This window comes from Harpia harpyja, chromosome 11 (genome assembly GCF_026419915.1).
Source record: "Harpia harpyja isolate bHarHar1 chromosome 11, bHarHar1 primary haplotype, whole genome shotgun sequence".
Taxonomy (NCBI): Eukaryota; Metazoa; Chordata; class Aves; order Accipitriformes; family Accipitridae; genus Harpia; species Harpia harpyja.
Genome location: NC_068950.1, coordinates 39,536,586 through 39,548,880, shown reverse-complemented (window position 1 = coordinate 39,548,880; position 12,295 = coordinate 39,536,586). Strand labels below are relative to the sequence as shown.

General features: G+C 40.4%; 1 protein-coding gene across 2 annotated transcripts in view; it reads left to right on the top strand.

Annotated features, from left to right (window-relative positions):
- LRP8 (LDL receptor related protein 8) overlaps positions 1–12,295 on the top strand; it is a 198,077-nt gene that overhangs the window by 114,844 nt on the left and 70,938 nt on the right. For both annotated transcript variants that reach the window (XM_052800853.1, XM_052800852.1), the window contains exon 3: positions 3,528–3,650. In XM_052800853.1, coding sequence (XP_052656813.1) covers positions 3,528–3,650 — 123 coding nt within the window. The remainder of the gene's footprint in view (positions 1–3,527; positions 3,651–12,295) is intronic.

Below are 12,295 nucleotides of genomic sequence, written 5' to 3'. Positions count from 1 at the left end.
AAGAAAGGCAGTCTCTTTGGTGTCGCTCTGTGCATCCGAGCAGGGGAGAAGATGAAAGGCTCTATGTACGCTTCAGTAGCCTTCTCTTTTCTTGTTCCAGGTGTTGGTTTGCCCCCCAAGGAGCAGAGGCGCAGGGATGCTGTGACTACTTACTCTTGTTTGTTTATGTTCATTTGGAAGAGACATGTGAGCAGAGCTGTCTGGGCTGCTTACGGCAAAGGAAATGGATCTCAGGGGAGCAATTAATTTTGCTTGGCTATTTCTGAGCCAGGTGAAACCGTAAAATGAACCTGTGTCCTCCCCATTGTCTAAAAGGGATGTATGTATTTATTTTACATTTTAATGCACCACTGACAATTTATGGTGTGAGCCTCAATGCATTTTTAATAGAGAATTGATAGAAGAAAGGTGTATAACGTGGGAGATTAGTGGAAAAGGTTATCGGACTTGAAAAAGAAAAAGGAAGGAAAAAGTTGGAGAGCTGATATTTTAATTAACTGCTCCCTGCCTGTGTTGTGATCCCAGAGACATGATGATTGAGTGCCAGAAGGTGAATCTGGTTGGAAATAAAGTGATTCCAGTCTTGTATGAGAGGTGAGAAATGAGACAGTGCTTCAGTATTCTCGCAGTCTGAATAATCTGGGTTGCTGTTCGCAACGCAAAGCAGACTTTATTGGAATTAAGACAGTCTGCGGAGCTGTGACCGAATGTGTTGGAGAGTAATAGTAGTAAAAAATAAGAACAAATAAAATATAGTATTAAAGTATAAATAATAAAAAGCAGAAACAGTAAAAAAACCCAAAAAACAGTAGAAGTAAATATAATAATCATAGAAAGGTTTGAGCTCCCCTTCCCTTAATCTTGCTCCTTTAAGAGATTCGACATCTTAGATTCAAGCAAAGGACCAAATGCATTTGTATCCTGCTGATTTATCTGGCATGGGACTCTTGGACCTTTGGGTGGGCATGCGGACAGGGATGATGCTTTTCGGTGACACTGCTGATGAGCAGTTGTGCCCAACTTCATTTTGCAAAGAGGAGCTGCGCTTGGGGAGCACACTAACACCTTCCAAATGACGCCCTGGGACTGTCAGTAATGCTCCCCCCCCCTCCCCCTTTTGTGAATCCTGGCAATCGCAATCTATTAATTGTGCTGCTGAAGAGCAGTGTCAGGGGAACAAAGCAATCAGTGCCACCATCTGCTGTGAGCAGGTTGGCCATGTTGAAGGGAATGCCTGTTACGTTCCTTTCTGTTGCTGACCTCCTCGCTCACACTTGCATCCACATGTCCCGGAAATAACAGTGATCAGAGTGTTAGACTGATGGAAAAAGGGAAGGTTTATTTTGAGGTGGAAAAGCAGTCGTGTTGCTGTTTGGAACTCTAGCGAATAAGTCAAAGGATAGTTTTCCTATGGAAAACAAGATATTAGAACATTGAGAGAGCTAGTATAAAACTAAATACATTTTTAAAATTAAGTTTCTTATGTCTCCAGTATTATGCTAGTCTCTGCTTTCCGGATGAAGACATGATTGTTTCATTCGTATATGCCATAACCTTCCCCTAAGAGCAGATACTAACATTTTACCCAGTCAGCTTCACAGGGAGCAGGAGAGTGCTCTGACTTCAGTTATGAATGCATATCCCATCAGTATTTGGTCAGAGTTTCTGATCATTAAATACATCAGATTAATTCCATCAAACTTGCATGAAATACATCAGAAGTGATGCATGATAGCCAGTTTCACAAGTTTTGGTTTTCTAACCAGAGATGTTAAGGAGAAAGTCTTTTCTCTCTGATAATGGATGTGCAATACCTTTGGAACATCAGATTGGATTCTTAGTATGACTGGTCTCTTGTAAAAACTCTTGGTCCATGTGGGGTTGGGGTTTTTTTCCTATATTAATTCATAATATCTGGTTCTGAATGACCGAAGAGAAAATTGTCTTCCTCCTTGCCCCCAGAATCTGGCTCATTTAGCAACAGAAGGGAAGTAAATGTATGTTCTCTCTATAAAGTACATCCTGAGAGAGAGTACAGCTGCTTAGTGATGCTTTGCAGTGTTTTCCTGCTGGATGCCTGTTCAGGGAAGCTGTGTGTTTTGTGTACTAGAAAATGAGTACTTGATTTCGGCCATGTAGACCTCTCCAGTACTTCACACAGTAATGCTCCTTCTTTCTTGTGTGGGCACATGACTGATATTTAACATGGCTCCCTCTGTGACAGCGGCTCATGTAAGAAAAAAAGAAAGGAAAATAAAAGATCAAACCCTGGAGGCTTATTTGTTATCTTTAACGCTTTCAGAATGTTTGCTGGAAGAAATATTGATGTAGCAATGATGTGTGCACATGACTTATATCAGGGAATAGCTATCAAGCTCAAACCTCGCCATGAGGGCAGCTAAGCAGTGGAACAGATTGCTCAGGGAGGTTGTGCTGTTTCCATCTTGGGGGTTAAGACCAGACTGGATAAAACCCAGAGTAACTTGGTCTGACCTCAGAGCTGACCCTGTCTTGAGCAGGAGGTTGGACTTGATGACCTTCTGAAGTCCTTTACTACCTGAATTTTCCTGTGATCCTATTAGGTTGTGAGCAGCTTTGCAGAGGGAAGAAGCAAATCTCCCTGCCACCAATTCCTATGTAAATTGATCACTAACAAAGGTAGATACCAGTTAGCCATAGGGTCTTGCACTTCAAGGGTGGTAATACTGAGCCGGAGCCATTGCTCGTGACTCTCACGGCATGGCTGTTCCCTTCCTAGCAGAAAAGCCACTGAAGTCACCATTGCAAAAGCAGTGAGTGCCTGGTGATTGCACTGACACTGAGGACGCAGACTGAAGGGGCCAGATATCTACAGATTACTTTTTTCTGCTGCAGTGGAAACATGCTGACTAGTATTACAGGGCACTGGTTCTGCTGTGCCACTGGCACAAAGGAATAGACCAATTAATTGCTTGAGTTCATGTCTTGCATCTTTTTCAAGCCCTAGATTAATGCAAGCAAAGCAAAGAGCGCAGAGTGGTTGACATTTAATTAAATTATTTCTATTGTTTCGAGGAGTGCTTTATGATCATCTACTATGGTGACAGATGTACTAAAAAGCCATGAATAGATTGCATAGATAAAAACATTATTATTTAGATTATAATTCTCCAAAGGTGAGACTTGTTTGTTTTACCTGTCTGTAAATTATGCAGCATGCTTTCAGTTCTGTGTAGGCAGCAGCCTTTTGTAGTAAAAGCCTTAGAAAACTATTTTGAAAAAGAACATCCCTGGTTTTTGAATGTCTGGAAAAAGACATAAAAGAGTGAATCCATGTTAAATAATGGAGGGATAAGAGTATTAGCAAGAAGAAACACCTGTCTTTGATACCTGTTCAACTCTGTCATGAGAAGCAATGTTGAATGTGAAGTGAATCCTTTCAATACAGGACCATCGGTATCATGTCAGTGGGACTGGATGCAGTGGAGGTCTTCTGCACTGCTTATATTCATGCTAAGTACTTTTTTTTCTTTTTTTCTTCCTTGCAGCAAAGAAAACTTGTGCTGAGTCAGATTTCACTTGTGACAACGGCCACTGCATCCCAGCCAGGTGGAAATGTGATGGTGAAGAAGAATGTCCTGATGGGTCAGATGAATCAGAAGCAGCATGCAGTGAGTAGCACAGAAAAGTGGTGTTTCTCAGACATGTTGTCTTGTGAAAGCGTAGAGAAATTGGAGGTGTTGTTCCCAACACTTGCAGGATGATGTGTCAACTTTTGCTTCTGTTAGAACAGAAATTAAAGACACAAAAGATTCAGGTCATTCAAATCAGATGGTTTCCAAACTTTCAAATGTACCAGTTTTCCAGACTGTGATACAGGCAGCACTATCTACTGTGTATTTCTGTAACAGAATTGAAAACATCTCTGGCTCTGTTACAGTTTATCTGGTTGTAATGCTCATGATCAGCAGCAGTGCACGAAGATTCACACTCGCCTGGGATAAGGCCTTTTGGAAACTCAGATCTGCAGCATTTTGCATGGTAGCATATTGGGATTTGTCATCACTGCAGGCAGCACTTCTGTCATTACAAAGGAACTTTGCAATGTTAGAGTATTGCTCTATTTTTTTTTTTTTTTAATTTTTTTGCCTTCGAGAATAAACGAAGAAAAAGTTAGCAGATAAAAGATGAGCAATGTAAAATAACTAAAGCTGAGAGTATGTATGACAGATATTAACTGCATGTAACACCTTTTAAAAACCCATTGATTCAGTCAGTGAAAGGACATGCTTGATTTTCTCATAGTGCATTTTATCTTGTTCTTTTGACTATCTGAGGAGGTCCATTTGTCTCCATTTTTCTAGGACTGTGAATGGTTGTCTGATGTTGAGTTAAAGGGAATCCCAGGGATATTTTAAACAAAACACTAACTAATGTGTAGAATTCTATTTAGAATCATAGAATTCTGTGATTCTATGAATCCCAGGGATATTTTAATGAAAACACTAACTAATATGTAGACTTCTATTTGTGTGCTTACTTATGTATGCAGAATTGTTCTTGAACAGACCATGAAACTAGTACAAGCCAGTCTATTGAATTTCCAGTCATGTACTTCACAAATATATTCCCATGAGTCAGAAGCAGTGTTGGAGGAAGTATTTTATTGGATTTCACCAGAATGGGGCACATAGAGGACTTCAAAATTAACCATACTTTTATTTTTAGGCCTAGTACCAGTCGTACTTTCTCCCTAATTAAGAAAAATGAATGCACTTCTCTTGCATAAAATGAATGGAATCATTTTTGCAGCCATATAGAGGCTACAGAAAAAATTACTTTAGTAACTGCATTAACGTATTTATATATTGTATGTGTTGGTCTTTCACCCTGCATCATCCGTAGTCAGAAACTATCTTATTAATGCTGCTTCCACTACCTGATTGCCTGGAGGGGGGCTGAATAACTAAGCAGCTCCATTCTCTGCAGTCTCTGTCTGTAAATCTTTTGTCAGAGGCCATAGCCTGGACCATGCTGCGCTAAGATCCCTGACAATTTCTCTTAATCATCTTCCATTCCTTTTCTAGCTATTCTATTCCTTTTCTAGCCATTTCACCTTCCATTTCCACCACCCCACGCCGTGCTCCCCCAAGCCCCTGCCCCCACCCCTTGTCTTCATCCTCTGGGGAAATCAGCCTTAAAACTTAAGTATCATAAAGGAGACTTGACCTGAGCCTCTGATTGTTACAGTATGGGACTGCTGTCCTGAGAGGAAAGTAATTTGTTCAGTTTTGTGTGACTTCCCCTCCCACCCCCGCTTAAAACATTCCAAGAGACTGAAGTCTGCATTTCTGTGGTGGTTCTTCTGTTTGGAAAAATAGATGGCCCTTGAAACGTTTCCCTGCTGCTCATGGGAGTGGGCCAGTGTAACCTTGACACAGGAAGAAGTTTGTTCCCATTCTAACAGATGAATCGGGAATTCCTAGTGAAAGTAGCAGTACCTGTATGGACCAGTTCTTAATTTGTTTTTTAAATAGAAGGGCTTTGAAACCAGCTCAAAGGCTATGGCATATAACTATGCCATATTTTATTTATTGCTGTCTCAAGCAGATTTACCACGCTTTACCTCAGCATAAGATATTTAGGTTTTGTTATGAGTTTTAGCCAAAATAGGTCAATTTTTGTGTGATGGATGCATGAACTTGTGTCTTGATGTTCACAGGATACTCGATAGAAGCCTGACTTGTGGCTAGCTCACAAGAGAAGCCAATGTTTCTGTCTTTACCAGTTAAAAGCTTGCCTTTGAATCTTAAAAATGTCTGCAACTAGAATTTTGGTACTTTACTTGTTTTATAGGATTATTCAGATCTGAAGTTCACACTTAATCAGATGAAGATCAAGTAGTTTTAATCTTACGACTGTTGATAGCTATAGGCTTTAATTTGCACAGTAAGGACATTATTTCCAGATGCTTTGTATCTTTGTCAAAGTATGTGTCATCTCAAAGGCTGATCTGATCTGCTCTGTGAGGAAGCAGAATCAACCTGGTAACACATAAGCACAGTGCCAGTTGTGGGGTTAATTCACATATGTTTGCAGGTCTTCCTACCACCACTGGTCAAGACAGCAGTAAGTTATAAGCCTGGTGGACTATTAAACAAGAAACTGGAGTGTTAGGCTTTGCTTTTAATTGTACCCTTAATGTAAAAGGCCTAGCTCTTTGTGAATGTAAATGTTATTTAAGGGCAAAGAAGAGGCTGTAATGACAGACAGAAAATGTAGTGAGAGGCAAAATGTATAGTTGGACATTCCTGTATGGTCCTTCCCTCCAGTCCCATTTTCTTTCTCCCTGATGAAAACAAGGCTGAACTTTCTCCCTGTGGCTGAGGAATGACTGCAGGCCCCTATGACTGTCTCATTTTCCTGTTTAGAAATTCAGCACAGTGCTTTGGAGGAGCCTGCACTGCAGATTTTCCCTCGGGAAGGTTGGGAAATGGAGATTTCTCACCTCTGGCAAGATCAAACTGCTTTATAAAATCAATTGCTTTCAGACAGGCCACATAATTGCTGGCACCTCTGCCAGCATCTAGGGTTATTCCTCAATTAATGCAACATTGGGACATTGTCCATAGTCCATTCAAGCCTGGGAGGTTAAGAGCATTGATAACGCTGACTGTTGCATTTTAGGAGTATTTCCAGCTTAGAATGTGATGAAAACAAGGCAGTTCCTCTCAGCATCTAGCCACCTGCTAAATGGCTTTTTATTTTCTGAATGCTTTTATGGTGTGTTTTTTAAATACATCTTGTGCTCTCTTATTGGTAGTTAGGGATGTTGTGTCCCCATCTCTAATGCTCAGTTAAAGGTAACAGTTTGTGGTCGTGTTTTTTTTTTTTTTTTTAAGATAACCCTGCTGCAAAATCAAAACAGTACTTTGCTTTTTCTGTTTCCCAGATCACTGCAGTTGCTCAGCTTTGTAGCTAACAATATCCTCTCTAGGGATGTTACCCATCCCCAGGTGTTCAGGACAGCATGACCTGTCTCCTGTCAGATAGGTAAGATGGCGTCGCAGCTGGCCTGATTTCTGTTGGACCTGTGATATCTGGGGCCTTTTCTTGCTATTCATGCAATTATTTTTTTAAACTGCATTTTCTTCAAGCGACTGAAATGTGGGCGGAAGTGGTAGCTCTAAGGGTATCTTTTACGTCCCATTGAATTCTCAGCTGATGAGATCTATAGGACTTCTCCCTCTTCTGGGTTTTGGTGCTAGTTGAAGGTTGATTAATTTCTAGCATGGGCTGATTTTGGAGAAGATGGTTATCCAGGCTTTTTGTTTGAAATGGGTCATTATGAATAAGAAACTGCTTGTATTTCTTCATTTTCCTTTGAGCCAGATCCTTAACCTAGACATGCTCTCACATCCATAGGTTTGTCTAAGTGAATTATTCATGTAACATGTGAGTGTCGCCACTAAACCTCAGTGTTCTGCCATCTGTCAGTTTTTCAGTGCTATTATCTGGCTGCTGAATTTATTTTGTCTCATTTAATTTCTGTTAAGGTTTCAAAGAAATGTGTCCCCCTTTTCTGTGAGCTGATCTATTCAGGGCCATCTTGTGGGCTGGATCTGTTCTCTCTGAAGTCATCATCAGAAATATTGTCAGTTTTGGGGGGAGGTGTGTTTTATTATATTTTTTTTGTTTCTGTGCAGAAGCAGAATGAACCCCTAAATCAAGAGAAGCAAAACCATGTTGAACTCGGAAATTAGTGCTTTCCACAAGGGGCAGAAGGGACTGAATTCACAGTTTAAGAAGTTGTGTTGACTGAGGCTGGGGGAGGGAGGAGAGGGAGGAGGAATTTAATATTGAAGAGAAGAAAGTTATTTTGAGAAACATACTTAATAAATGAAAAGAAATGGGATGGTGGGTGAGAGGGAACAAAGAAATACTATTTAGCTGTGCTGCAGCAGTGTTCCTGGTGGGGAAGGGGAAGAGTTAGTACCTGGGCATGCCAACCTCCAGCCTTGTCTTCCTTGACAAAGCCTTTTTAGATTCAGCAATTGCCTGAACTAGGCCTCTGTTCAGGAAAGGTTGGCTGCTTGTACATAAAGCAAATGAGCCACTTTGGCCTTGCAGGATACATGCCAAGAAAATAGCCAGCGGAGAAGCAGACTTGTTCTCCTGTTTGACATCAGGCATTGCTGCTTCTCCCTGCCTGCCGTGAGGGAGAGCCTAGAGCGGGTGCAAAACTACCATTGCTGGAAGGTGCTCTGAAATGATAATGGATTTCATCTTCATCGTACCAGCTTGTTAGTATGCAAGGAGCTCTCCACAAATCATTAAAAAGGATAGCAGAGTATCTGGAAGTAGTGGGAGTAGAGCTAGTGTCTCTGTCAGCCCAACGCCTGCAACTCCCATGTGCCTCACCAGCAGCTGTTTTGAGATACAGAAAATACTTTTGACCTCAGAGTAGGCTCGAGTGCTGAGGATCTTATAATTGTTTGCAGCAAGGTTATACAGCAGCATGCCTCTACTAACTGCAGGGGATCTTTGGTAGCCTACACGTACTCTCCCATTGGAGACCTGACCATGGCCAGAGCCCTGGACGTATTTTTCATTGCTTTCACTAAAAGCAACCCAGTGTGGCTTGATGATAACCCTGGAGCTGTGGTGCAGCCACTGCTGATATATACAGGCTTTGCTTATGCATATAAAAAGATTCCTCACTATTTTCCTATCCAGTTTCTTGAAGCTGAGAGAGGGGGAAGGGAAGTAATTTTTCTTACTGAGCTAACTGAGACCTCCAGCAAAATGAGTGTTATCCACCTAATGCTGTTCCAGCTCAGGTACTGAATCACTCTGCTTCTTTACAAGAAGGAAATTTTAAATTTCCCTCTGAAATATTTTGATTATTTAACCAGTGGCTTAAACAAAAAAATCTCTAGAGAAAAATAAAAACAAATGCTAACAAACAGTAACAGCACTGATGGAAGCACAAATTAAAGGGATAGAGCAAGTGAAAATCTAAGCTGGCAAACTCTTGCCTTAGGACATTGTATATATAATGAGATCGAGGAATGCAGGCAGCATGAACTCACCACATTCCTTTATCAGATATGTGACATTCTCCTAGTTAAGAGCAGAAATTATTATACAGAAAGGTATAGTAGGGTGTTATGAGGAAGAAAAAGAGAAGAGGAAACCTGAATTCATATTGCATTTAATAGGGCAATGATTTAAGAGGGTAGGTTTAATAAGCAGCAGCCCTGGAAATAGATTTTTTTTTTTAAATGGAAATGGAATATAAAATCAAACTCTGAATGTTGGTTTGAAATACGGTACCAGTTCATGCAGTCCTTTTTATTTTGAAGTACATGTCACGAGTTGTTCAGGGAGATGTATCCAAACTTGACAGTTATATTTTTAATGGGTATTTTCCATGGTCCTAGGCACTTTGTGTGCTGCTGCTGTGTATGCTGATCTCTCACAGTGGTGATCAGTTCTGTCCTCATTTTCTATTAAGTTGCCCAAATGCAAAATTCTGTAATTGTTGGTAGTGTTGACGGTATTGCTTGCCCCCAAATGCACAGTCCTCTCCTAGCTCTTTGTTCACCCCAAAGGATATTATGTCTCTATTATTCTTCTTTAATTTAGATCTCCTGCATGACTGAGTAAGTTTGGTGACATTACTGTGCTTTTGTGGAAAGTGACTTAATAAACTGTTCCTTGCCCTTGGAGAATTTATGCTGGAGAAGGGTGGACTGTCTCATTCAGGGCATCGCATACATGGGGCCATTGAACTTCAAGCAGCAAAAGAAAAAGTAGGCCAAATCAGGCAGGCATAGCCAGATATCAGGTTTTAGGACCTAGGGCAGTAACAGAAAGGATTTTGTTTTTTCTTGGTTTTTTTTTTCCCCCCAATATTAAGAGCAGATCTGTTTGTATATATGTGATAAGGTGGTGGAGGACTGTAAATGTAGTGGAACATGTAAATTAAAGACCATTCTGTTGGATTAATTTGTTACAGATCATTCAGGGAATGGAGTAAGGTGATGGTAATGTCAGATGTGCATTTTAACAACAATCCCACTGCACTAACTGGCTATTGCCAGCATAAAATACAGCAGCTTCAATAGTCTTGTCACTGTCCCCCTGCAATTGTCTCCACTGTCCCTGGTGGGCCGTTGGGAGCACTGCTGAATTACAGCAGCTGAGGACCACATCTGTAAAACAAATACAGGACAAGGTACGGGATGTGGAAACACTTCTAGAGCTACAGGATCCTCCCAGTGACAAGGCACAAAAGAGGCAGTCTCATTTTCCAGATGCCCAGACTGGTTTGTGGGGCTGATGTTGAAAGCTTTGATTTGTCAGTGTGATCAAATTTATTGAGACAGAATAAAATGAAAACACCCCATGATCATCTTTCCATGAAATCATGGAATAATTTAAGATAGAAGGGACCTCTGGGGGTCATCTAGTCCAATCTCCTGCTCAAAGTGGACCCTGTCCTTATGTTTGACCACCCTCATTAATGAAACAAATCCCCGTATCTGGCCAGACTTTTCCTTTCTTGCAGCACGTGTCTGTCACCTCCCATCCTGTCACTGTGCACTTCCAAGAGCAGTCTGGCTCCATCTTCTGTAATCCCTCCCATTTTGTAGTTGAAGGCAGCAATAAAATCTTCCTTTGGTCTTCTCTTCTGATGGCTGAACAAATGCTGTTACCTATCTCATTTCAGATTATTTTTTTCAGATAATTGGAAATGGCACAATTCTACAACCAGGTTACGGTTTTTGCATTGTTCGCTCACCTCTGTCAAAGCTTTACCATGTCCAAAATATAACTTAAAAATTAACTCATTTTTATGTCTTTAATATGCTACTTAGCTTCCAGGTCTACTTAGCAGAAGGTTCCAGACTCTTGAAAACTCCTTTCCATGGAAGTGTTTTAACAGTATACTGGAGATGGACAAGACTTGTTGAGGCCTGTTAGCAGACTAGTTCCCTATGGATCGTGGCTTATAGTCCAGTGCATATTTTTAAAAGGCCTTTTTATTCCAAGTGTATATAACTCTTCAACTTCTCACAAATGTACCTTTACTCCTGATTTAATCATCCTGTCTCAGCCAGTGTATGCTTGCTTCCCAAGTGCCTCTGGTTCCTTAACCACTGTAACTGCTTTGAATGCCTCCAGGTGTGTCCTTATTGAGAAACCCCAACTTGACCTCAATATCCCAAAGGACGCAAAACCGTAGGGACTAACATAAGAAGTCTTTGACAAGGTAAGGAACCAAATGCAGTTTTTCGTGCATCCTGTTCCTTTTCTTGAAGCATGAAATTATCCTTTTTACATCAAAGGAAATTCAGCAAATTCAAAGCCTAGCTGTCTATCCCTAGTAGTGGGATAACTTTATCTGTGGCTCATGGGCAGCGAATTACATCTCCTTTTTGATGATTACATGGCTGTGGTGGTCTCAGCATTTTACTTACCTAGAGATGTAAATGAATTTAGGGTATGTAATGATTGTCCTCCAATTCTACCAATGCTAAAAAGTTTTAAGTAATACCTGTTCAAAACAAAATGTGTTTCTTCCTTTAAGGGAAGGTGGTTAGAGCTTGTGTCTCAGAAGTGACCTTTTCAGAGGGCTGAGTCCAATAGAAAAAACAATAGAAAATACTTACCAGGTCTTTTCTGATGTTTTTATTGTTCTTTTCTTAAGCAATGTTACCTTGCGAGAAAGTCACTTTCTCATGTAGCATTGCAAGCTTTGACACTTGCAGTGTCTCAGATCTGCTTTGAGCTTTTGCTAGTTGACTGCTACAAAGATTTAAACGCTGGTATTTAAATATTTTTCCTGTTGGTCTAATGCGTTCATGCAGTTCATAAACAGGAATGGTCATAAAAGGGTTTGATGCTGCCTTTTCATGGCTGTAATTAATCTTGCAGTTATTTCAATAGGAGAGAATAGCAGGAAAATGAAAGTTGAGCATGTGAAGCTCTTGTATGTGTAATTATTTAACAGGCCATAAATATTGAACTAGTAAAAACTTAAGAGGTTTTCAGAAATCTCAAGCAGCTTTCATTGCCTAGTGCTTTCATTTTTTTCTGTTTTCTTGCAGCTTGCTTTCTGAAATTCAGACTACCTGATTTTTATATTTATATTTTTGCTTGTTTATTGCAAGGGGGATCACGGTTGGTTTACTTACTATGGCTGATGTGAAAAGAAAATAATTTCTGGGAATCAAAAGCAAAACATAATTTGAAAATTGAAATGTTTTGCGAACAGAATGAAGCAGTATTGCACTGCAAGAGCACAGAA